The following is a 24,650-nucleotide window of genomic DNA, read 5'->3' as shown; positions in this document are numbered from 1 at the left end:
TTTTTTTAAAAATAAGATTTATTTATTTTTATTGCAAAGTCGGATATACAGAGAGGAAGAGACACACAGAGGAAGATCTTCTGTCTGTTGGTTCACTCCCCAAGGCACCACAATGGCAGGTGCTGTGCAGATCCCAAGCTATGAGCCAGGAAATTCCTTCAGGTCTACCATGCAGGTGCAGGGTCCCAAGGCTTTGGGCCATCCTCAACTACTTTCCCAGACCACAAGCAGGGAGCTGGATGGGAAATGGAGTTGCCAGGATTAGAATCGGCGCACATATGGGATCCCGGACAAGCAAGGCAAGGACTTTAACCACTAAGCTATTGCGCTGGGACCAACAGGTTTTAAAATATGAATAGGCTCTATTAAAAGGAAACAAATAGGTCAATTTGCTAGAAAAAGAACATATCCTGTACGTGTGCCATGCCAAGCAAGATGCGGTGGGTGGCGTGAATAGAATATTTTCTTGAATTGTGAAAGGAAACACCTGTACATTTGTAAAAAAAAAAAAAAAAAAAAAAAAACAAAAACAAAAAAACCAGCACTGCGTTTTATTCTTGCAACTTCGTGGAGTCTTCGTGGAGAGCCATGAACCAAAGCAAGCCCTGAGCGTGGCTTCAAAGCCTGTCATTATCAGGCTCCCACACTGAGGGCCAGCCCAAACTCTAGTGGACAGATGCAGCCACAGGTAGCCTGAAGAGCAAAGCCTGCCACCTCCCCAACCCTCAGGGCTGTTCAGCTTCCATTCCTCAACCATCACCACCACCCCCGCAAGTTGAGTGGTTAACTCTTCCTCGATGTTGGCTTACTATACAATTGTACCACACTAATTATCCCTGCTGTCTACGCCACGTTGTGAGAAACCAGTGTGGTAGGACCTATGTCTTATGTCTGCTCGTATTTTTACATCCCCAGCTAGGTTCACAGAAATTAAAAAAACAAAAACACAACTTCTTCAGAAGACTTTGGAAATGAGCCATCTCCCTCTGAAGTGTGCATAAACCGCCGCGGGGACCGCTGTCACCCCGGCCAGAGTCTGGGGATACGCATCAAGGGAGCTGAAACCCGGACACTGACTTAGCTCACCCGTGTGTTTTCTTTGCACGTTCTTTTGCAGGGCTTCCAATTTGCCCACAACCAAAATGGACTCCAGTAGCCCCAGAGTCAGTTTTTAAACGGGACATAACAGCCATCTTTGGTATGGGCGCGTCGCAGGCCGGAAAGTAACACCCTACGTTATCTCAGAAGCGCCAGACACCGACTGTCCAATTGAAACCAAGATGTTTACCGGAAGAGCTCTGCCTCACGACCGGAAGAGACTTTACGTCCGGGCGTTGGAGGCGGAAGTGACGGGCGGTAGTGGTGGGGTAGTTGGCGGGTGGTTGAGTGGAGCCCGTCGCCATGTCCGCGGGGAGCGCGACGCATTCTGGAGCCGGCGGGTAAAGCTACGGGGGCCGGCAGTGTGTGTGTGGCGGGGAGCACAGGCGAGGCCTAGGGGGCCTGCGTGTGGGTGAAGAGGACGGGTGTGTGTGGAGGGGCTGGACACTGGGGCAAGAAGCGCAGGTCTGAGGCCGCGGCTAAGCTCGTGCAGGGATCGGAGGGCGGAGGGAAGCGGGGCATTGGGGAAGGTCGGCCTGCAAGAGGGCAAGCCTTCTGGGAAGCGGGGATTTAGTAAGATAACAGCAGTCATTGCGTGTGAAGGACGGCCTGCAGGTGGAGTGGCGAGGAGAACCTGAGGCCCTCACAGTGTCCTTGGTCCTCCTGCCTGCAGGCGCCGCAGCAAATGGGACCAGCCCGCGCCCGCCCCGCTGCTCTTCCTCCCGCCCGCCGCCCCCGGGGCCGAGGTGCCCAGCAGTGCCGGCAGCCCCGGGGGCGCCACGGCCGCCCCCTCGGGAGCCCTGGATGCGGCTGCTGCCGTGGCTGCCAAGATCAATGCCATGCTCATGGCTAAAGGGAAGTTGAAGCCAACTGCCAACGCTACCGAAAAGGTATATCCTCAGGGTGGCCCATGGGGGGTCCTCGGGGTGTCCCCTGGAAGTGGTCGTCGGTCTAGGCGCCTGGGAGATTCTCGGGGTGTCCCCTGGGGGTCCTCGGTCTGGGCCCCTTGGGAATCCTGGGGGGTGTCCCCTGGGGGGTTCTCAGCTGGGCCCCTGGGGCACCCATGGAGAGTGGAGGCCGGCCGCAATGCCTGTTCAAGAGACAGCTTGGAATGGCCGTGAATAGTATTTTACAGCCCACACGGTTTTACCTGTGAGATTTTATTCGTTTTATGTTTTTGGCACATAAAAACGTAGTGGGCTTTTTTTTTCCTTTACTCCTCCCGTGAAGTCAAAAGTGTATTTCAAGGGCATCAGCGAGCCTTAAAAGTGTCATTTTGAACAAACGAGTAAGGTACACACACACATTAAAATGGACGCATAATTAATGGATATCTTGTTGCTTGGTCTTACTGGAATCCTTGGTATGGTTAGGAGGGAGCTGATCAAAGCATTTCCTTTCCCTTGTCACCGAATGCCAGAATGTTCCTACTGGATCATGATTATACTGGCTTTTTGTATTGCTGGAGTGAGTGCATTGGACATTCAGAAAAATAACGGTTAGCTGGAGTGTTGCTAGTAGATGACAGATAAGAACCTTATGAATGTAAAGCAATTATTCCAGATCTGTAAGTGGTGGGCTCAGATGTCTGGCCGAATTTACCTCAGATGTTTAAGTTGACTTTGTGTTTGCCCTGAAACCCCATAGGCTTTCATTTGAAAACAGTACGGGAGCTTAGAAGGTGAGTCACGTTGATCAAGGCAGTCCCCAAGGAGCCTGTGCAGTGCAGACCACGACCCCTCTAGTTCAGCATTCAAGTTTTTGTAAAGGAGGGAAAAACCTTCAGTGAGTTCCAAGCTCCATCTTGAGTGTCCGGTCAGGGTTTACAAAGGTAGCATCATTCAGTTGTTCATTTCTGAGGGCTGGGAGGAACAATTAACACCACACTGACAAAGATGAAAGAGTCCTTTTTTTATTATTAATGTTTATTTATATTGCAAAGTCATATATACAGAGAGGAAGATCTTCAGTCTATTGATTCACTCCCCAAGTGACCGCAACGGCTGGAGCTGCGCCAGTCCGAAGCCAGGAGCCAGGAGCTTCATCTGGGTTTCCCACACGGATGCACGGTCCCAAGACTTTGAGCCATCCTTGACTGCTTTCCCAGGCCACAAGCAGGGAGCTGGATGGGAAGTAGGGCTGCAGATATATGAACCAGCTCTCCTATGGGATCCTGGCGTGTTAAAGGCGAGGACTTTAGCCACCGCGCTGGGCCCACATGGAAGAATCTTAATATCCATGTTGACCATTTAGATTTGTGTTTTTTTCTTTAAAAATTAGTGTTCGGGAGGCAATATTGTGCACAGGGACTAGATTTAGAATCCTAATACCTAAATTTGAGGTCCCAAATGATAGTTAACTGGTGATTGGGCTTTGATATCAATATGGCAATATTTACACAATTTAAAATAGTTTAGTCACATGGGAGGTGGAGCATGCAGGACACTGGCGCCCATATGGGAAGTTGGTGCTTGCAGGTGGAGAATTAGCCTATAGATCCGTAGTGCCCATCCCATGTGAAGTGCTTTTCAAGTGTTTGGGACGTACGGGTGGCTAGGGACAACTGCATAGCTCTGCTTATATACAGAACACTTGAAATCATTCATAGAACGTTCTGGAGGTTGACACTGATGAGGACCTCACTGGAGGAACTGTGTAAAAGAATAAAGTGATACTGCTGAGCACTTATTTTTTAAAGATATATTTTTGTTGGAAAGGCAGATATACAAAGTGGAGGAGAGACAGAGAGAAAGATCTTACATTCGATGATTCATTCCCTCAGTGACTGCAACGGCCAGAGCTGAGCTGATGTGATGCCAGGAGCTCTTCTGGATCTCCCATGTGGGTGCAGGGTCACAAAGCTTTGGGCTGTCCTTGACTGCCTTCTCAGGCCACAGGCAGGGAGCTAGGTGGGAAGATGGGCCACTAGGATTAGAACTGGCTCCCATATGGGATCCTGGTGCATTTAAGGTGGGGGCTGCTAGGCCACCATGCGGGGCCCTGAAATTGTATTTAAAAACTCCACAATTAACAAATGTGTCTAATGTATGAACTGAACCAACTTGTCTTCCTTTAGCATGTTTTCTAGGCATTGTTAACACTCAAAATCAGTTATCAGGAGTTGCTTGCAATTTAAGTTGAGCAAAAAAAAAAAGAAGATTCTTGGGTCCAGCGTGGCCAAGCAGCTAAAGTCCTCGTGCCCTGGGATCCCATATGGGCACCGGTTCTAATCCCAGGAGCCCTGCTTCCCATCCAGCTCCCTGCTTGTGGCCTGGGAAAGCAGGAGAGGACGGCCCAAATCCTTGGGACCCTGCATCCGTGTGGGATACCCAGAAGTTCCTGGATCCTGGTTTCAGATCGGCATAGCATCGGCCGTTGCGCTCACTTGGGGAGTGAATCATCGGAGGAAGATCTTCCTCTCTCCTCCTCTCTGTATATTTGACTTTGTAATAAATAAATAAATCTTAAAAAAAAAAAAAAACCCAGTAAGATTCTTGAATGCGCTGGGATCCCATGTGAGCACTGCCGGAGTCCAGCTGAGTTCGGAACTTGCGAAGGGTGCTTGGATGAGGCGCAAAGAGGAAAAGAAAGACGGACCACTAGGATTCCATCTTAATGGACTATGCGGGAAAGCTGTCGCTTTATTTATACAGAATCAGTGAAACTCTGGCTCAGACTGTTTACATCATGGTCAAGTGGGTGCTTCTAAAGATAACTCTGCCATTTGTTTCACCTAAGGCTAGGATGTTATCCACCTGGAGCTGTGGTTAGGAAAAAATTCTCAATAGATGGTGCATATCAATCAGTAACACAATCCTCATTCTACAGCTTGGTCTTGAGACAGTCAAGGAAGGAAGAACTTCACCGGAGGGACCTAAAAGATCAAAGAAAGAGGGAAAGAATAGGTTCCCACTACACCTGAAGACAGAACACCCTTGATTAGCATAGGATCAAAAGGGAGAGTTAGCCCCCTTGATTAACATATGGTCAATGGGGGAGGGAAAACCCCCAAGCCCTTTCCCTAAAACAGTATCAGCAACATCAACTTCCAAGCTCACATTAGTAGTAAACATTAACTCCACAGAGGCAGACAGTGCCTAAATGGATTATAGAATTCTCAGTGGGGTTGTTCCCTGTCCATGCAAAGGGAGGCGGGGCTGCATTCAGGTGGTTGTAGAGACATCCGTGGGCCCTGCCAAACAGCGGGAAGTTCCTTGCGGCCCTGCCTGCCTGCAATGGAACAATACTCTTCACACCTTCCTGTCTTCCACACCCATCACACGGACCCCAGCAGGGCACCAGTTCTAATCCTGGCAGCTCTGCTTCCCATTCCAGCTCCCTGCCTGCAGCCTGAGAAAGCAGTTGAGAATGGCCAAAAGCCTTGGGACCCTGCAACCCCTGTGGGAGTCCTGAATGAGGCTCCTAATTTTGGATTGGTTCAGCTCTAGCCATTGTGGCTGCTTGGGCAGTGAATCGATGGGTGGAAGATCTTCCTCTCTGTTTCTCCTCTCTTGTTTCTGCCTTTCTGATAAAAAAAAAAAATCTTATTTAAAAAAATCAGAATCTTATCCATTCTCTTAATTCTGTAGCGAGAGTGATGGAATGAATTTTGATATAAACTGAGAATTTAAAATTATATATACTTTTTAAATTTGAAAGGCGGAGCTCTCGTGTCTGTTGCTTTACTCCCCCAGATGCCTGCAGGATTTGAGGCTGTGCTGGCTGAAGCCAGGAGTTAGACCTAGGTGACAGCCCATGTCCTTGAGCTGTCATCTGCTGGACCGCAGATTGGGCACCCAGGCTCTGCCAGGTGCAGGTTGACTGCTGCACACACTGCCCATCAGACTCAGGACTGTTGTGACAGCAAAGGTTGACTTGTTATGCTAGGAGTGCAACATTAACAAGACGCACAGGACGTCTGCCTTCATTCCCTTGTACTGTACAGACAGCTGGTGGAGCTGTAAAGACACAACAACTTGGCTATTTTCCTTTCAAATATTGTAATTTCTGGTTAGTTTCTGTAATCAGATGGCCATAAAAATGGGCACAGGGGCCTCTTGTTGTGGTGTAGTGAGTTAAGCTGCTGTCTGCAACACATATGTGCCAAATGAGCCCCAGTTCTGCCCCCGCTGCTCCACCTCCAATCCAGATCTCTAAGGGACCTCGGAAAATAGCTGAAGATGGCCCAGTTGCATTATGTGACACAGTTTCATAGGCTCTAGGATTCCCCCATCCCCTCCGCATACCCTCCCCCCATGGTGGACTCTTCCACCTTGGTGCAGTATTATAGTTCAAGTTCAGTCAAGATTCTTTTACTGCAAGCATAGAGTCCAGCATCTTATTGTAGGCTTCTTGGGGAGACCATCTCTAGTCTGAGGACAGAGCTGGCAGAATATCATTTCGATCAGTTAAAATCCACAATGTAACATCAACAACAATTTACGATCTAATGGAATTAATTGTCATGGTATTGAGTAACAAAAATGTTAAAAAATGCAAGTTCTTAATCGCATCCTTTTCAAATATGTAACATCTTAAAAAACATGGACATAGGGCTAAATTTACAGAAAAGTCTGATGATGACTTTCAAGTGAATAATTTATACTTGACATTATTTTAGTGAGGAATTTTTTTTTTTTAGTTTACATTTTTATTGGAAAATCAGCTATACAGAGAGGAAGGTCCTCCGCAGATTCACAGATTCACTCCCCAAGCAGCTGCAACAGCTGGAGCTGCACTGATCTGAAGCTAGAAGCCAGCATCCTCTCCCAGGTTTCCCACATTAGTGTAGGGTCCAAAAGCTTTGGGTATCCTCAACTGCTTTCCCAGGCCACAAGCAGGGAGCTGGATGGGAAATGGGGCCGCCAGAATTAGAATCAGTGCCCATGTGGGATGCTGGTGTAAGCAAGGCAAGAACTTTAGATACTAGGCTACTGTGCCGGGCCCATTTAGTGAGGATTTGTTATTTGGATAACCAGGTTTGTTTCCAGATAGATGAAGCTTTTATCTGTTCTTCTCTTTGTAGCTTCAGGCTCCTGGCAAAGGCCTCACTAGCAATAAAAGCAAAGATGACCTGGTTGTGGCTGAAGTTGAAATCAATGATGTGCCTCTCACATGTAGAAATTTGCTGACTCGAGGACAGACTCAAGATGAGGTATGGGGGAATTAGCGCTCTGGGGAACAAGAGAGGAAGGCCATTACCCTGGGTTGGTGTGAGAAACCGTGCTATCCTTGTTTTATTCCTGCCCTACTTGATTGAGTGAGTGAATGAGAGAAATATATCTGCTATTGAAAGTAGTGACGGTTACCACATATCTTAGGAAATTGTTATTTTCAAGCAGTGCATACAGTTGTATGGGGTTGGGAGATAACAGTGACATCTTTTTTAATAGAACATTTCCTCTTCTAGATCAGCCGCCTTAGTGGGGCTGCGGTGTCAACGCGGGGGAGGTTCATGACAAGTGAAGAGAAGGCCAAAGTGGGACCAGGGTATGTGTGCTTGTTCTCTGTTGTGGGGAGGCGTTGGGCCAATGGCTTGTTTCATTCTTAGATAACATCTTGGGTTTGAGAGGTATGTGTGCTTGCATGCACATCCTTTAATTGCAGAGTCCTGCGTATCTCAAAAGAGATGAGGAAAAATGTTGGTAGCTGTTGTTTTTCTATTGTTTTTAGGTTTTTAGTTTGACAATATTTCATTTTCAAAAAAAAATTTTTTAATTAATTTTTTAGAGATTCATTTTTATTGCAAAGTCATATATATAGAGAAGAATAGAGACAGGAAGATCTTTGATCCGATGATCCACTCCCCAAGTGACCGTAGCGGCCAGTGCTGCGCCAATCTGACACCAGGACCCAGGAGCTTCTTCAGGTCTCCCACACTGGTGCAGGGTCCCAAGGCTTTTGGCCGCCCTCGACTGATTTCCAGGCCATAAGCAGGGAGACTCCTAGTGATATTTATCCCACAACATCGGAGGTGTACGTTAGGAACAATTTTTTTTTTTTTTTTTTAAAGAAAGATTTACAGAGAGGAGAAACAGAGGAAGATCTTTACCTGCTGTTTCATTTTCCATGTTGCTGCAACAGCTGGAGCTGAGCCGATCCTTAGCCAGGAGTTAGGAGCTTCTTCCGGGTCTCCCACCTTGGTCCAGGGTCCCAAGGCCAGGCCGTCCTTAGCTGCTTTCCCAGGCCACAAGCAGGGAGCTGGATGGGAAGCAGGACCCCTGTATTATAACCAGCGCCCATATGGGATCCCGGTGCGTTTAAGGCGAGGACTTCAACCGCTACACTTTCGTGCCGGGCCCTATGAGAATATTTCATCTCACCTTCTTTCCTCCCATCGTTCAGTGCTTGAGCTTCTTTGTCAGCTAACAAGCACTCAGAAATGTACTGTTTTAAACACCTACTTAATCTGGCCATGATTAGGAGACAGAATTAACATCTGACTGCCAGCTGTGTATGTGGGTGTTATTTTGAACTTTATCCTTTTTTGTTTGTTTTTTAAGATATATTTATGTTTGGACCTGGCGTGATAGCCTTGTGGCTAAATCCTTGCCTTGCATGGGTTGGAATTCATATTCCACCCAGTTTTCTGCCTGTGGCCTGGGAAAGCAGTAGAGGATGGCCCAAATCCTTGGGACCCTGCACCCACTTGGGAGACCCGGAAGAAGATCCTGACTCCTGGAATTGGATCAGTTTAGCTGAAGCGGTTGCAGCCATTTGGGGAATGAATCAGCAGATGGAAGATTTTCTTCTGTTTCTCCAATGTATTTCTAACTTTCCAGTAAAAACAAGTAAATCTTTTAAAATAATAAGAAAAAATGTGTATTTTATTGGAAAGGCAGATGTACAGAGGAGAAACATTTTTTTATATGTTTTTTGATATATGATTAACTACTTTCTTCATTGTTGTAATTTATACTTTTTAAGATTTATTTATTTTATTTATTACAAAGTCAGATACAGAGAGGAGGAGAGACAGAGAGGAAGATCTTCTGCCCGTTGATTCACTCCCCAAGTGAGTGCAATGGCCGATGCTATGCCGATCCGAAGCCAGGATCCAGGAACCTCTTCCAGGTCTCCCACGCGGGTGCAGGGTTTCAAAGCTTTGGGCTGTCCTCAACTGCTTTCCTAGGCCACAAGCAGGGAGCTGGACAGGAAGTGGAGCTGCCAGGGTTAGAACCGGCGCCCATATGGGATCCCAGGGCATTCAAGGCAAGGACTTTAGCTGCTAGGCCACGCCGCCAGGCCCGTAATTTATACTTAAACCATCTTTCCATTTGGACTCTGAAGAGTCCATTGGGGATGGGTGTTTGCCATAGCGTGGGGAAATCCACCTCCCTTACAGTTCTTGGGTTAGAGCCCCAGATTGTCTGCTGACTCCGAGGCAGCAGGTGGCAGCTCAGGCAGTTGAGTTCCTGGTTTGCCCCAGTCATTACAGGCATGAATGAAGTAGTGAATTGGAGCTTTATCTGTTGTCTCTGCCTTCAAGTCATAAATAAATATGTAAGTAAATATATTTTTGAAAGTTTTTGTTCCACTGTCTCTATTGCCCCATTAAGTTCTGTAACCACGAACAGTAACCTATAGCCTATTAGAGAAACAGCAAAAGAGATTAAAAAAAAGTTATGTACATCCATTTTAAAAGACAGATGGAGGGACTGGCTCCATGGCCTAATGGCTAACATCCTCACCTTTAACATGCTGGAATCCCATTGGGTACTGGTGCTTTTTTTTTTTTTTAATTTTAGATTTTTTTTATCTTAGGTTTATTCCAGCAGGGCAGGAACAGGGTGGAGGTAGTGGAGATCAGAAAAGGGGAAGAGGAATGGGAGGAGGGGTTAGGAGGCTGGAAGAAGAGAGAAGAGAAAGAGCAAAGAGAGCAAGCCGCACCTGGGGGCCTTTTTGTCCACCAGGTGTGGGGGGTGGGGATTGGGAGGGATTGAGGGCAGGCCACAGGGGATTGGTACCTGCAGGTGAATGCCTAGGGATGATTGATGAGTGGGTGGGGTTGGGGAAGGGGCTGGAAGATTGGGGGTGAGATTCTCAGGTGGAATAGGGCACTGGTTCTAATCCTGGCAGCTCCACTTCCCTTCCAGCTCCCTGCTTGTGGCCTAGGAAAGCAGTCAAGGACAGTCCAAAGCCTTGGGACCCTGCACCTGCATGGAAGACCTGGAGGAAGTTCCAGTCACTTGGGGAGTGAATCATCGGACGGAAGATTTTCCTCTCTGTCTCTCCTCCTCTCTGTATATCTGAGTTTGTAATAAAAATAAAATCTTTTTTTTTCTTTTTAAATATTTATTTTTATTGGAAAGGCAGATATACAGAGAGGAGTAGAAACAGAGGAAGATCTTCCATCCAGTGATTCACTCCCCAATTGATTGCAACAGCTGGTACTACACCAATCCATACATGGGATTCCAGCACCTGCAAGCTGAACATCCAGCCATTGAGCGATTGCACTGGGCCCTGGAATTTTGTTCTTGATTGTTGATTTGTTTTGTTTGATAACATTGCTGATGAACCCCTAAACACTCATTTTATGGCTAATTTAACAATACATTGAAATGTTTGATTCTTCTAGTTTTGACTGAATCAAGATGAACCTTCTGTGTTTCACTTTATAGGGATCGTCCATTGTATCTTCATGTTCAGGGACAGACACGGGAGTTAGTGGACAGTAAGTAACATTTTTTGTGTACATGACTGGTTTTTTGTGAAGAGCTGAGAACAGAGTTGTGGAGATTGTTCCACCCTCTTGTTATGAGCTGTGGATGAATGTGGGGGGGGCTTCGAGAGCTGGTGGGGCATACATTTGGATATCCTGTAGACTAAAGCTTCAGTAACTGACCCTGGGGCCTGTCTTCATGCTTAGGTCTCGGTTGGCTCATTCAGTTCTTTGGCATGAAGTCTTACTCTTTGTTTTTCCTCTAGGGGCTGTTAACCGGATCAAAGAAATTATCACCAATGGAGTGGTGAAAGCCGCCACGGGGACAAGCCCTACTTTCAATGGTGCGACAGTCACTGTCTATCATCAGCCAGCACCCATTGCTCAGCTGTCTCCAGCCGTCAACCAGAAACCTCCCTTCCAGTCAGGGGTATGCTTTGCGGTGGGATCGTCATGTTACTTCTGCGAAAGTCAAATAATAATACATAGGAGGACAAAGGCATTTTGTGCTGGGATTGAAGTCTGAGAATTACCTGCCATTGCTATTCTGTTGGTGCATTACCCAGGTTTCGACAGTATCAGGAACATCTGAGCAGCTGCATCAGTATACTGGTGGATTCTAGAAAGGGGACTGATAGCGGGTATGGACGTTGGATGGTTTGCAGTTGGTGATTTTATAAACTAGTTGGTGCTGGAGGACTAAGAAGGCCAAGTCTGATGAAGCAAGCCTTGGCTGATACACTCCTCCTAGAAAAAAGGGTTGGAGAGAGCAGCCCTTCTTGGAGAAGGTCCCAGGGGCTGACTGTACTACCCAACATTCTGTTCTAGCTTCATAGGAGATGGGCTGTGCTGCAGTTACTTTTTGTCTCTTTAGCATCAGTTGGAGGGAAGTAGATTTACTTGCTTAGCTCAGTATCATCTCTTGAATGTTATCTTTAGCTGAACAGGGTAAGGTGTTCTCTTTTGAAGGAAAGTATGAGGAAAATGAAGTGCTTTTTTTTTTTTTTAAGATTTATTTTTATTGGATAGTTAGATATATAGAGAGGAGGAGAGACAGAGAGGAAGATCTTCTGTCCAATGATTCATTTCCCAGGTGACGGTAACGGGAGGCATGAACCTCCTCCAGGTCTCCCACACGGGTGCAGAGTCCCAAGGCTTTAGGCCGTTTTCGACTGCCTTCCCAGGCCACAAGCTGGATGGGAAGTGGAGCTGCCGGGATTAGAACTGGCGCTCATATGGGATCCCAGCACGTGCACGGTGAGGACTTTAACTACTACACTATCATGCTGGGCCCAGAAATGAAGTTCTTACCCAAAGGAATCTCCTTGGCAGTTTCTTTTTGTGGTAGAGATCGTAGGAGGTCCTAATTCTGGAAGTGATTAAAAGTATCTGAGGAATTGAAGTGTTTTACATAATAATTTTCTTAAAAGTCTGCATTAGTAATGTATTTGGTTAATCTGAGGTATTTGCTTCCTCTACAGATGCATTATGTTCAAGATAAATTATTCGTTGGTCTAGAACATGCCGTGCCTACTTTTAATGTCAAAGAGAAGGTGGAAGGTCCAGGCTGCTCCTACTTGCAGCATATTCAGATTGAAACAGGCGCCAAGGTCTTCCTGCGGGGCAAAGGCTCGGGCTGCATCGAGCCAGCATCTGGTCGAGAAGCATTTGAGCCCATGTATATTTACATCAGGTATGCACAGATGGGGCACAGGACATTGCCTCCTTGGTGGATTCGGAGTGCGGGCTAAGATGACTCAGGTTCATAGAAACACAGGGGTTTCTATAAATCCTACCTTTGCAGTGTATAGAAATTGAATTGTGAGGTAGAGGTAGCTCTTTTAGTACTTAAGTCTTTGGAGTTGGTTGGTTTTTTTTTTTTAAGATATTTTTACTGGAAAGTCAGATATACAGAGAGGAGGAGAGACAGAGGAAGATCTTCCGTTCGATGATTCACTCCCCAAGTGAGCTGCAGTGGCCATTGCTATGCTGATCCAAAGCCAGGAGCCAGGAACTTCTTCCAGGTATCCCACACGGGTGCAGGGTCCCACAGCTTTGGGCTGTCCTCAACTGCTTTCCCAGGCCACAGGCAGGGAGCTGGATGGGAAGTGGAGCTGCCAGGATTAGAACTGGCACCCATATGGGATCCTGGGGCATTCAAGGCGAGGACTTTAGCTGCTAGGCCACGCCGCTGGGCCCGAGTCTTTGGAGTTTGTATGAATCTGTGGGCCTATAATGAACTGGGACAAGCCTAAAATAACTTTTGTTTATACCTATGACAATATGAATATTCTATGTAGTAATTTTATGACCTATAAACGTATTTATATCAAGAAACAGCACTACCCAGAGAAAGACCAGTAACACATCTGTGTATGTTTTCTATGATTGATTTGAGAGAAGGAAGAGAGCCACCATTCCCTGGTTCACTCCCCAAAGACACCTGCTGGCCAGGGTATAGTGTGACTAGAGACCCAGGAACTGGGAACTTGATTCTAGTTTCCATGTGGGTGGTAGGAACCTGATTGCTTGAGTCATTTATTGCTGTCTCCTGCGGTTGGTTTGATGCGAGCTGGCACCGACCAGGAGCTGTAGCTGGACATGGACCCAGACACTGATGTGGAGTGTGCACATGGATATGTACTTTTAATATTTTGCCTTTTTTTTTTTTTTTTTTGGTAAGTTTGGTTAGAATGTTAGAATTATAGACCCAGGAGGAGGGACAGAATTTTTCCATCTGAGTCTTCTACCCCGTGGTGACATGGATCTAAGTAGCAGCGGGGAGTGGTTTGGAAGTGGAGCGGCTTGAACTGGGGCTCATAGCTTGCTGGCATACACTGTGCCATAATACCTGGCTAAACATGGGCATCTTTTTTTTTAAGGTTTATTATTTTATTTGATTATTTTGTATTTGAAAGTCAAATATACAGAGAAGAGGAGAGACAGATCTTCCACCTGGTGATTCACTTCCCAAGCAGCTTCAGTGGCTGGAGCTGCGCTGATCTGAAGCCAAGAATCCAGAGCCTCTTCTGGATCTTCTACATGGGTATAGGGTCCCAAGATTTTGGGCTGTCTGCAACTGCATCTTAATTGCTAGACTAAGCCTCACTTCCTAGTCATATCTTAAAGGTTTTGTGTGACATTATTCTTGTGTTCCTTTTTATGATTTTTCAGAGGATTGCTTGAATTTGAGCCACAGGGAGTGTGCTCAGTGTCAGAGTGAAAGTGGAAAACTATATTGTTTTTATTTTTCTGTTTTCAATACCTGGCTCTCATTTCTCTGCAGTCATCCGAAACCAGAAGGCCTGGCTGCTGCCAAGAAGCTCTGTGAGAATCTCCTGCAGACAGTGAGTAGTTTTTGTCTGAGTATTTTGAAGATCTGTGCTTTCAGATCGTCTACCCCTGCCATATGAGTTACCACACACTGTGACAGCAGGATACCTGATTCCGTCACAGTGTGAGGCTCCAGAGTCTGAACTCGGGGTGCTGGCAGCCCAGTCACTTCAGTGGTTGTTGGGAGAGAAACTGTCTCATGCTGTCTTCTGTTGTGCTGGCTAGCCTGGTATTCTTTGGCTTGTGTTAGCATAACTTCAACCTGAGGATCAGGGTAGGGGTGGGCATTTGGCAAAGTAGTTAGGCTGCCATTTAAGTCTCCTGCATTCCCCTGGAAGAGTTCTGGTTTAAGTCCTGGCTCCTCTGCTTCAGATGCTGCTTCCTGCCAGTGTACACTGTGGGAAGTAGAAGATGATGACTCAGATGTTGGGTCCCTGCCATCCATGTAGGAGATCTGAGCTAAGTTCTGGGCTCCTGACTGTAGCCTGGAGACATTGCAAGGATTTACGGAATGAATCAGTGGGTGGAAGATCTGTATCTGTTCAAATGCAGTGAAGATAAGTAAGCTTTAAAAAAACAAAGTGAGTGAACTATGAAAGTTTAAAAATGTGTTAGCCATGTACTTGAGATAATTTCTCATTTGCTTGTCCACTCTATTCTATAAATCATTAACTAAAAATTAAGCCAAAGGATGAGTTTTATGGCACTTAAAGGAACTGGGTTTGACGTTAAATGTATTGTACCTTGTATTCTCTGGCATTTAGAGGTTCCTTATTGGGAAGGCTTTCTCCTCCCCTCAAAGATTCAGTCATTTACTTGAAACATACAGAAAGAGAGGGAAAGGCACAGATTTTCCATCTGCTGACTTATTCTCTAGATGGTTGCAACAGCCAAGGCTGGACCGGGTTGAGCCAGAAGCTTCATCGTAGTCTTCCACATGGATGTAGAGGCCAGACACTTGAGCCATCTTCTGTTGCTTTTCCAAGGCCATTATTAGCAGGGAGCTGGATCAGAAGAGCAGCTGGAACCAGTGCCCCTATGGGTTGCTGGTGTTGCATGCCATGACTTCACTTTTTATGCCACAACACCGGCTCTGGTATATTTTCTTTATATATAAAATTGATTTACCCAATTCTTGGATAAATTCTTTAGCTGTTTGTTTTTGCTGAAGCTACTAATTTAGTTTGATGCTGGTAATGAAAGATAAGTGAAGGAAAAATGTCAAGTCTTAATTACGCTGAGCTGTTTGAGTACAAATCTCCTGATAAATAAGAAAAATGAATTTTTGCTGGTATATAAACAGCTTCAGAATTTCCTGACTAAAACTTGTAGGACTTTGAGTGATTTTTATACCCTGAAGTTGAGACTGGCTTGGGGGATTTAGGGTTATTTGTGCTTCTGATTCTCAAAAGTTAGCTTAATAATTTATAGACCTGCCTTATTAAAAATTACTAAATTAGACCCAATATAGTTGGAATAGCAGTGTAAATATTTTCATTTCCAAGTGCTTTTGTCCTAGTAGCATTTGATCAAGCCCTTACTAATAACACAGTTAGGATCATCTCTCATATTAATGTTTTTGCTCTTTTTTTTTCTTTAGGTTCATGCTGAATACTCTAGATTTGTGAATCAGATTAATACTGCAGTGCCTTTACCAGGTGTGTATGTTGTTTTGTTAGAGGCATTTATATTTATTTATATGTAACTGATACTTGAGGCTAGTCTTAATTGTGCCAGGGCACTAGTTATGTTCGTATCAGCTTAGGATAATTTGGAAAGCCATTCATGCCTCGATGTTTTTCTTCCCAAAAATATTTTAAGTTTAGTGTTCAGCTAAAATGTCTCGTTCTGCTGCAGCTGATTAAACACTTTTTTTCTTCCCCCTCAGGCTATACACAACCCTCTGCTATAAGTAGTGTCCCTCCTCAGCCACCATATTATCCATCCAATGGCTATCAGTCTGGTTACCCTGTTGTTCCCCCTCCTCAGCAGCCAGTCCAACCTCCGTACGGAGTACCAAGCATAGTGCCACCAGCTGTTTCACTGGCACCTGGAGTCTTGCCAGCATTACCTACTGGAGTCCCACCTGTGCCAACACAATATCCGATAACACAAGTGCAGCCTCCGGCTAGCACTGGACAGGTAGGATGCCAGGGTATGCAGTGTAACGATGAGTTTGGGGGAATCTTGGATGGGGGGAACGGGACTGAAAGGTGGAGGTGTTCTAGAAATACAGCGTGAAGAGTTTTTTCGCCTAGTCTGTTCTTACAGTTAGCTAGGGAATAATAGGTGTGTGTATGTCAACACATGTACACACTTGACATCAAATAATTTAAAATGCAGGCTATCAGCAAACCTTTTTTTTTTTTGCCTCATTCATTTATGTATTTTCACTTTGGTTGGAAGGCAGGCATACAGATCTTCATCTGTTGACTCACTCACTAAATGCTTGTAACATCTGGCTTTCGGTCAGGCTGATGCCAAATGCGTAAAACCCAATCTGGGTCTCCCATGTGGGTGGAACTCACAGGCATTACCTGCTGCCTCCCTGGGTTCACATTAATAGGAAGCTAGATTGAGAATGGGACTGGGATGCGAAGTAGGCAATCTGACATGGAAAGTGGGCATCCCAAGTGACTTTTTATGTTTTTTTTTTTTTTTTAAAGATTTATTTTTATTATTTTTTTATTGGAAAGGCGGATATACAGAGAGGAGAGACAGAGAGGAAGATCTTCCATCCGATGATTCACTCCCCAAGTGAGCCGCAACGGGCCGATACTATGCCGATCCGAAGCCAGGAGCCTCTTCCAGGTCTCCCACATGGGTGCAGGGTCCCAAAGCTTTGGGCCGTCCTCAACTGCTTTCCCAGGCCACAGGCAGGGAGCTGGAAGGGAAGCGGGGCTGCCGGGATTAGAACCGGCGCCCATATGGGATCCCGGGCGTGCAAGGCGAGGACTTAACCACTTGCGCCACCGCGCTGGGCCCTGTTTTTTTTTTTTTAAGATTGATTTATTTTACTTGAAAGAGTTATAGAAACAGGGAGAAGCAGAAATCTTCCATCCTCTAAATACTCCCCAAATGGCTGCACTGGCCAAACCTGAGCTGATCTGAAACCCCAAGGACTTGAGCCATCTTCCATTGCTTTTCCAGACCATAAGCGGGGAGCTGAATGGGACATGGAACAGCTGAGGCTCAAATTGGCACCCCATAAGTGACAACTTAACCATTGAGCAAATCATCCCTGACAAACTTTGTATCAAATACTGGACGGTACATATTTTAGGCATTATGAGCCGTATAGTCTATCACAACTACATTCCACTGCGTAAAGACAGCTTTACTCCAATAAACCTTATTGATAAAAATGGGCAGCTGATTAACAGTTTACATTCCTTTAGCTTTGCGGTGGTAGCAGTCCTCAAGGTGGAGACTGGTCCATGACCACTGAGACCCCCGCCCCCTCACCTCAATATTTAAAACTTAGCAATTATAGTTTAAAATCTACTTACAAAAATGAATAAATAAATCTATTTACTTGTATTATCCTGGTAAGGCAGACACAAAGATCTTCCATTAGTTTTCTCCCCAGAAAGCATGCATACAGCTAGAACTAGACCAGGCCTACTTGAAGAACCTGGTACTCCATATGGGCAGCAGGGACTTGGGTACTTGAGCCTGTCGGGGTGTGCGTTGACTGTGAGGGGAGGAAATGACCTTGTACCAGGCTTATCAATATGGGATGCAGGCATCCCGAACAGCTGTCTCACCATTTTTAGGGAAGGAAATACTGTATCATATGCAGGTGTTACTAGATTAAGGGATACATGAACTTTTCCAGCCTGAAGGATTGCAAGTACTGGTATGTTTCATGGTTTCTTAAATTGTGTAGGGAAATTTAAGGAAAAGAATGAATGTCCTGCTCATTTGGATGAATTACATATAGTACATCAGGGGAGATGTTGGGAGCATGGTGATGGATTTATGGCAAGCCCTTCTCTGTGGGCCTCTCATAGTGAATCATGCCAAAGTAAATGGCAGCCTCGAACCATTGCCCAGCTTCCTTGCCTGTGGACTGTGAGCACTGATGAAGGCTGCACAATATGGAAAAGAAAGGCCTTATGAACTCCACTCTTGATGATGATCCCTGGTCATAGTTAATTTGCCTTGCCTAATTAAACATGTAGTTCCCCGGCTTTGAGCTGTGGTTCTTTATAATCAAGAAACCCCAAGACAGAGCAATTCAAAGCTGGGCATTAGGGTTGCTAAGATTCAGCATGTTTTCCTGTTGTAGTGTTTGGTGTTTTTTTTGTTTTATTTTGTTTTGTTTTGTTTTTTTGGTACATTTTTTTAAGTGGTTTTTTTACTTGGAAAATTAGAGTTATACAGAAAAATTGATGTTTTATCCACTGCTTCACTCCCCAAATGGCTCCAGGGTTGGGATGGTGTGAAGCCTGAAGCTAGGAGCTTCTTCTGAGTCTCCCTATGAGGGTGCAGGGACCCAAGACCAAGTCGGTTCATCCTATGCTGCTTTCCCAGGCCATCAGCAGGGAGCTGGATTGGAAGTGGAGTCACGGTACCCATATGGGATGCTGGCAACACACATGAAGATTTAGCCAGCTAGGACTACTTTCAGGGATCCTTTGTATAGTTCACTACCAGGGAGGTTTCTGAGTAGAGCACTGGAAAACTAAGAATTAGTGTGCTATGCCACCGCCCATACCTGTTTTGACTAAGTGTTATAGTGATTAAGATGACCCAGGTAGTAAGTTAGCTGTTAATATTTACATTTAAGGAATTTTCCTTTTAAAAGTGCTTATGTTTCTCTAATACCATATTTTTTGTTGGTCCTTCCTCCTTTTTGAAACAAACTCGTTTGTTTATTTTTATTGCAAAGTCAGAGATACAGATAGGAAGAGAGACAGAAACATCTTCCATCTGTTGATTCCATCCCCAAGTGGCTGCAACGGCCAGAGCTGAGCCGATTCGAAGCCAGGAGCTTCATCTGGGTCTTTAATGTGGGTGCAGGAACCCAAGGCTTTGGGCCATCCTCCACTGCTTTCCCAGGCCACAAGCAGGGAGCTGGAAGGGAAGCTAGGCAGTTGGGATTAGAGCCAGAACCCAGCCAGAGCCCGTGTGGGATCCCAGCACACATGCAAGGCAAGGACTTTAGCCAATGGGCCCTTGAAACAAACTTGTAAACCATTAGTCAATGGTAGTATTGACTTCGTAATTTAGGAAATCCAAGAAAGTGGCAAATGAAATTGATCCTGCCACAGATAGTAGCATTTTTTTTTTAGTTATTTATTTTTATTGGAAAGTCAGATTTATAGAGAAGGAGAAACAGAAAGATTTTTCATGTGCTGGTTCACTCCCAAATGGCCGCAAAGGCCAGAGCTGAGCCGATCTGAAGCCAGGAGCCAGGAACTTCTTCTGGGTCTCCCATGCAGGTGCAGGGTCCCAAGGTCTTGGGCCATCCTCCACTGCTTTCCCAGGCCACAGGCAGGGAGCTGGAAGGGAAGCGGGGTTGCCGGGATAGAACCGGCACCCATATGGGATCCCAGGCGTGCAAGGCAAGGACCTTAACCACTGCGCCACCGCGCCGGGCCCGATAGAAGCATTTGTGATACAGAAAGAGCAGCTCATGATGATTAAAGGACTTTGAATAAGAAGGTCCTTGTGTGATGACTTGTAAGTAAAAGATTAGGCATTTTAATGTTTGGGGTTTTTAAATGCCTTTTACAGCTTCATTTAAAAATTTTTTATATTATTATTTATTTTTATTACAAAGTCAGGAAGATCTTCCATCCGATGATTCACTCCCCAAGTGAACGCAACTGTGCCTATCCAAAGCCAGGAGCAAGGAACCTCCTCCAGATCTCCCGCATGGGTGCAGGGTCCCAAGGCTTTGGGCCGTCCTCCACTGCTTTCCCAGGCCACAGGCAGGGAGCTGAATGGGAAGCAGGGCTGCAGAGATATGAACCAGCTCTCATATGGGATCCTGGCGTGTTCAAGGCAAGGACTTTAGCCACTAGCCCACGCCGCCGGACCCAGGCACCTTAATGTTAATTGTCAGATTTGCCCTTAATACATCAAATGGGCAATGATTTTTTTTTCCTGATATGTCAAGGCACTGTATGCAGATTGTCACCTTCGTGTTTTCCAAGGATGGAGGTGGGAAGGCTGGGAGAAAGTTAACCTAATTATACAGGAGGGAAACTGGGGCCCTAAAGGTTGGAAGGATACATGTGTGTATGTCCTGTAATCATGGCTCACTTACCTTTCTAGTTGCATAGTCTCACACATTTTTCCTCGTCGGTTTGTTTTGGTCCCAGAGTCCAATGAGTGGTCCTTTCATTCCTGCTGCTCCCGTCAAAACAGCTTTGCCTGCTGGGCCCCAGCCCCAACCCCAGCCCCCACTCACAGCTCAGCCCCAGGCTCAGAAGAGGCGATTCACAGAGGAGCTACCAGATGAACGGGAATCTGGACTTCTTGGATACCAGGTTAAATACAGTCCCCAGTCTTTGTTTCCTCATCTTATCCTCATACTGTGTTCTCCCTTTAAGGAAGTTTACGTTCATGTCAGCTGCCCTCCCAGTAACAAAGAATTCTGCTTTCTAGGATCTGTTGAAGTTAGGGTCCCCCCCAAGGATTAATTTAGAAGAAGGGTGATTCCCTTTGGGTGGGTTTTGACTCTTATCCATGTGGAATGAATGCAGAGCTGTCCACCTAGAAGGAAGTACCCCAGGACTAGCATCTGCAAGGAGGCCCGCACGTCCTTGTATTCATGCGGCCAGTGCCCTGTGCATCTCAGTCTACCAGTGTGTGGTTTGTATTTAAAGCTTTGGCTTTCAACTTATTATTTTCTATTTCTGCACTAAAAGGGCATTTCTCTCTTCAGCCACCACCTCCAAGAGACAGCCAGAGATGGAATAGTTCTGTGCATACACAATTATAAATGGGACCAATCATGAACATAAAGCTAAGATTATTAAAATATAGAAGTTTGGTACAATTGTATCAGAAGCAACTTTAAATTTTGTCAGAATTATTAAGGTTTTCTTGATTTTAAAAAAAGGCATTTATAAACAGATTAATACAAACAAATGAGTTATGGGCAGTCAACTGAAAACAGACCTAGCAGAATGATTTTATGATCCCTGATTAGGTCCTACAAGGACAAAAAAAATCCCTACTTTGACAGCAGTTGTGCTCCAAGTCCTTAAGACCTGTGTAGTACAGTTTGCTGCAATTTTTCAGGAAGATGAGGCACTTGACAGTTACATTAAGGAGCTAAAGTCAATACAGCAGTTGTAGATTTGCTAATGCCACTGTATTTTTCTGCTCATAGCATGGACCCATTCATATGACTAATTTAGGTACAGGCTTCTCCAGTCAGAATGAGATTGAAGGTGCAGGATCGAAGCCGGCAAGTTCCTCAGGCAAAGAGAGAGAGAGGGACAGGTAAGTGGAACAATTCCCCAAACGTATGCGCATAGGTTGTTTGCACAATTGCTATGAATGTGATCATGGCTACTGGTATCAGTCATTTGAAGCAAACTCTTGTTGGTTGCCATAGAGTTATGGCAGAGATGACATGCTCAGGATAGGCAGTGACTGAAGTGTTTAAAAATGATCAAGCTGTTTTGAGTTTGAAAATGTCATGCATAGCGACTCTTTGTGAGTGGGGAGTCCTGCCTACCCCCCAGTGCTTCACCTTTTTGCTTTGCACTGCAGTTTAGTCCTCTCTAGCAGGGTCCGGCTGTGTGGATGGGTCTCGTTATTTTGGACTTTGATAACAGCTCATAAGGGAGATGCGGGGAGGGAGAAAAGGTTAAAATCAATGGCTTTAGTGAACTTGAAGGGTTATCTGCATGCATTTATTATTATTCCACTTTTTTATATTGGATTAATGTGAAATTTGAAAGAAAGTTTGATTGTGTCTTTTTTAACAGGCAGTTGATGCCTCCACCAGCCTTTCCAGTGACTGGAATAAAAACAGAGTCTGATGAAAGGAATGGATCTGGGACCTTAGCGGGGAGCCATGGTGAGTGAGGTGTAGCTGGGGAGCAGGGCAGTCAGCAGATAGGGCTGGCTTCAGCTCTTAGCTTTCTAACCTGATGTCATTCGGGTTAAACATCCAACTTCCGTAATCTACTGGCTGATGAGAATACTCTATTTATGTGGACAGCACATAGTTACACAGCCTTTTATTCCCAACTGACGTGTAGAAAAGACCATTCAGCTTGCATTTTGTATGTAGTGCTAATAATGCTAAGGCTAAGAAATACTAATAATTGGTAGGTCATCTCAAAATTCTGTTGCCTGTGTGGTCTGAAGGTAACATGATCCAGAATTAGTCCGTACTGAGTTTTCTTTGGGCTCTGAGCCACATCTCCCCTCGTGGCTCTGTTGGTCAATAATGGCCAGCCTTGGTTGTCAGGAAAAATGTTGCCTGTCATCAGTCCAGAACTCCAAGTCAAGCTGTGGTGCCTAGAGGCATTTTTGTTCTTTGTAGTCATGTGAAAGTGAACAGAAGAAAGTACATTTTTTTTCTTTTCTTAACTTCTTTTCTTTTAACTCTTTAAAAGGTGAAATATCAGCCCCAAGAGACTCACTTGCTAACTTTCCTTTTTTTCTTTTTTTTTTTTTTTCTCTTTTTTTTTGTGTTTCTTTTTTCTTTCTCTGTTTTCTTACATGGTTCTGGTGGATTCACATTTGCTGATGCTGGTGCTGTTTTTCGTGTGATCTTCAACGTTTTTGGGTGACCATTGACCCTGTGACCTCAATCTGGTGTTCAACTAACCACTTACAATTAACATCTTTTTTTAATTAACGAATTTATGGTATTATCTTTTTTTTTTTTTTTTCCTTTTGTCTTGGTGGGGAATGGGGTTGGGGTTATTTTTCTCTTTTCTAGATTACCCAGCCAAGAAGATGAAAACTACGGAGAAGGGATTTGGCTTGGTGGCTTATGCTGCAGATTCATCTGATGAAGAGGAGGAACATGGAGGTCATAAAAATGCAAGTAGTTTTCCACAGGGCTGGAGTTTGGGATATCAATATCCCACGTCACAGCCACGAGCTAAACAACAGATGCCATTCTGGATGGCCCCGTAAGAGACAGTACAATGGAGCTATGACCCTCCGTGACTCTTAGCAATAATGCATGCATTTGATTTACCAAGACTTGGGAAACTTGAACTTGAAACTACCATGGACCTTTGCAGAAGTTAGAGATACAGTGTCCTCTCTGATTAAAAGATTCCGTTTTTTTATATATATATATATATATAAATTTTTATTTCTGCAGTGGCGTAACATCTGTTGAAGTACCTAAAATCACAAATTTGTCTCAGAAGCTTTTTAACAGTTGGTGAGATGTGCTTGACCCACAAAGCATCAGAGTCATCCCCAAATATAAACATTTGGTCTGGTCCAGCCTTTTCCACTCTGGAAACCCTAACTCTGATGTAAAGAAGTTTTTGTCTTTTACTGCTACTTGGTCGATTTTGATAATAACTGGTTACAAACAAAGCCTTACTGTTTATTAGTGGGGAAGTGATTTTCAGGCCATCCCTTCCTTTCATTACTTAATTCTAGAAGATCCTTCTTCCTATTTCATTTTTCTTTTGGGAAATGCTGTTTTGCTAATTTAAAATGATCAGAGCTAGCTGGATCCTGACTAGGGAAATGAAGTTATTTTTTCATTATGACTTTTTTAATCGGGATGGTCCGATGTGGGCCCCTTCAGGCACTTGCGTCTCAGAGCACGGTTGCTATTTTTATTGCCCTTTGAAGCTCCTTGTCTTCAGCTGAGTCCGAGAAAGCTGCCTGACCACAAGCTGATGAGAACTCTTCAAAGATACGGAACACCGTGGTCTGTCTCCCAGAACTGGTTGTGGCTAACAGGAGAGAGACTGAACTACTGACAGTAGGATGGTGGACCTAGAGACTGAAGTTGCAACATGTTCTTTTTCTTGGCATTGCAGGTTTAGCAGAAGAACCTTTTTTGTATCAAATATTGATGTGTGAAAGTGAAAGAGCTAGTCTGCTGACCTGGGAGTAGTTTGAAATACTGAACTGTCATTTTTGCACATTTGAATACTTTGCAGGCTGGCTTTGTATAAACTTACTCTCTGGTTTCTTATATGTTGTAAATATTTAGACCACAATTTCATTATAAATAAATGTATAAAGATTCTGCTTGTGTTGTATCTCTTCTTTGCATTCCACACCCACCTATACAGTGAAATTCAAGTTTTACATAATGCAGTTGTAACTTCATCTAGAAAAATGACATACAGATTGCAAAGTCTGCATACAGTTCCAAAAGTTTTGTAACTGCAAAAATGTGTAGGTTAAATTGTTAAGGATTGTCATGTTTTAGCTGACCTGCAATAGGGAGTTAACACACACACAAAAGGAAATGCAAGTTATTTTGGAAAGACATTCTGAAAAGGAAGAGTAACAGGCAGAAATTACATCAAAACTTGTCAGTACAGTTTTTCTTCTGTACATATTTTGCTGCCTTAGTGCAGGTGAACACAATTAATAC

At 44.8% G+C, this 24,650-nt stretch overlaps 1 protein-coding gene and 2 non-coding genes across 6 annotated transcripts; all 3 read left to right on the top strand.

Annotated features, from left to right (window-relative positions):
* The first annotated feature begins 1,362 nt into the window (after positions 1 to 1,362).
* On the top strand, positions 1,363 to 24,296 carry KHDC4 (KH domain containing 4, pre-mRNA splicing factor). 4 transcript variants are annotated; one of them, XM_040999191.1, is made up of 14 exons: positions 1,363 to 1,439; positions 1,772 to 1,988; positions 7,124 to 7,252; positions 7,508 to 7,587; positions 10,722 to 10,774; positions 11,029 to 11,192; positions 12,244 to 12,455; positions 14,049 to 14,109; positions 15,696 to 15,753; positions 15,984 to 16,237; positions 20,428 to 20,595; positions 21,444 to 21,556; positions 22,048 to 22,139; positions 23,013 to 24,296. In XM_040999191.1, exons 1-14 carry the CDS (start codon positions 1,402 to 1,404, stop codon positions 23,210 to 23,212), a joined length of 1,839 nt encoding a protein of 612 aa, XP_040855125.1. In that variant the 5' UTR covers positions 1,363 to 1,401; the 3' UTR covers positions 23,213 to 24,296. The 4 variants fall into 4 exon arrangements, with proteins under 4 accessions (XP_040855125.1, XP_040855128.1, XP_040855127.1 ...); XM_040999194.1 differs by lacking the exon at positions 23,013 to 24,296 and having other exon boundaries at positions 1,375 to 1,439; positions 21,472 to 21,556; positions 22,048 to 22,140; XM_040999193.1 differs by lacking the exon at positions 23,013 to 24,296 and having other exon boundaries at positions 1,375 to 1,439; positions 21,472 to 22,133.
* On the top strand, positions 11,453 to 11,582 carry LOC121168915. The gene has a single exon (XR_005885780.1).
* On the top strand, positions 18,061 to 18,196 carry LOC121168912. The gene has a single exon (XR_005885777.1). It is a non-coding gene; the product is annotated as a small nucleolar RNA SNORA42/SNORA80 family (small nucleolar RNA).
* Positions 24,297 to 24,650: the final 354 nt, after the last annotated feature.

The sequence above is a fragment of the Ochotona curzoniae genome, unplaced genomic scaffold (genome assembly GCF_017591425.1).
Source record: "Ochotona curzoniae isolate NIBS_2020 unplaced genomic scaffold, NIBS_Ocur_1.0 scaffold_1037, whole genome shotgun sequence".
Lineage (NCBI taxonomy): Eukaryota > Metazoa > Chordata > Mammalia > Lagomorpha > Ochotonidae > Ochotona > Ochotona curzoniae.
The sequence above is the reverse complement of the archived record's forward strand: the minus strand, read 5'-3'. Positions and strand labels throughout refer to the sequence as shown.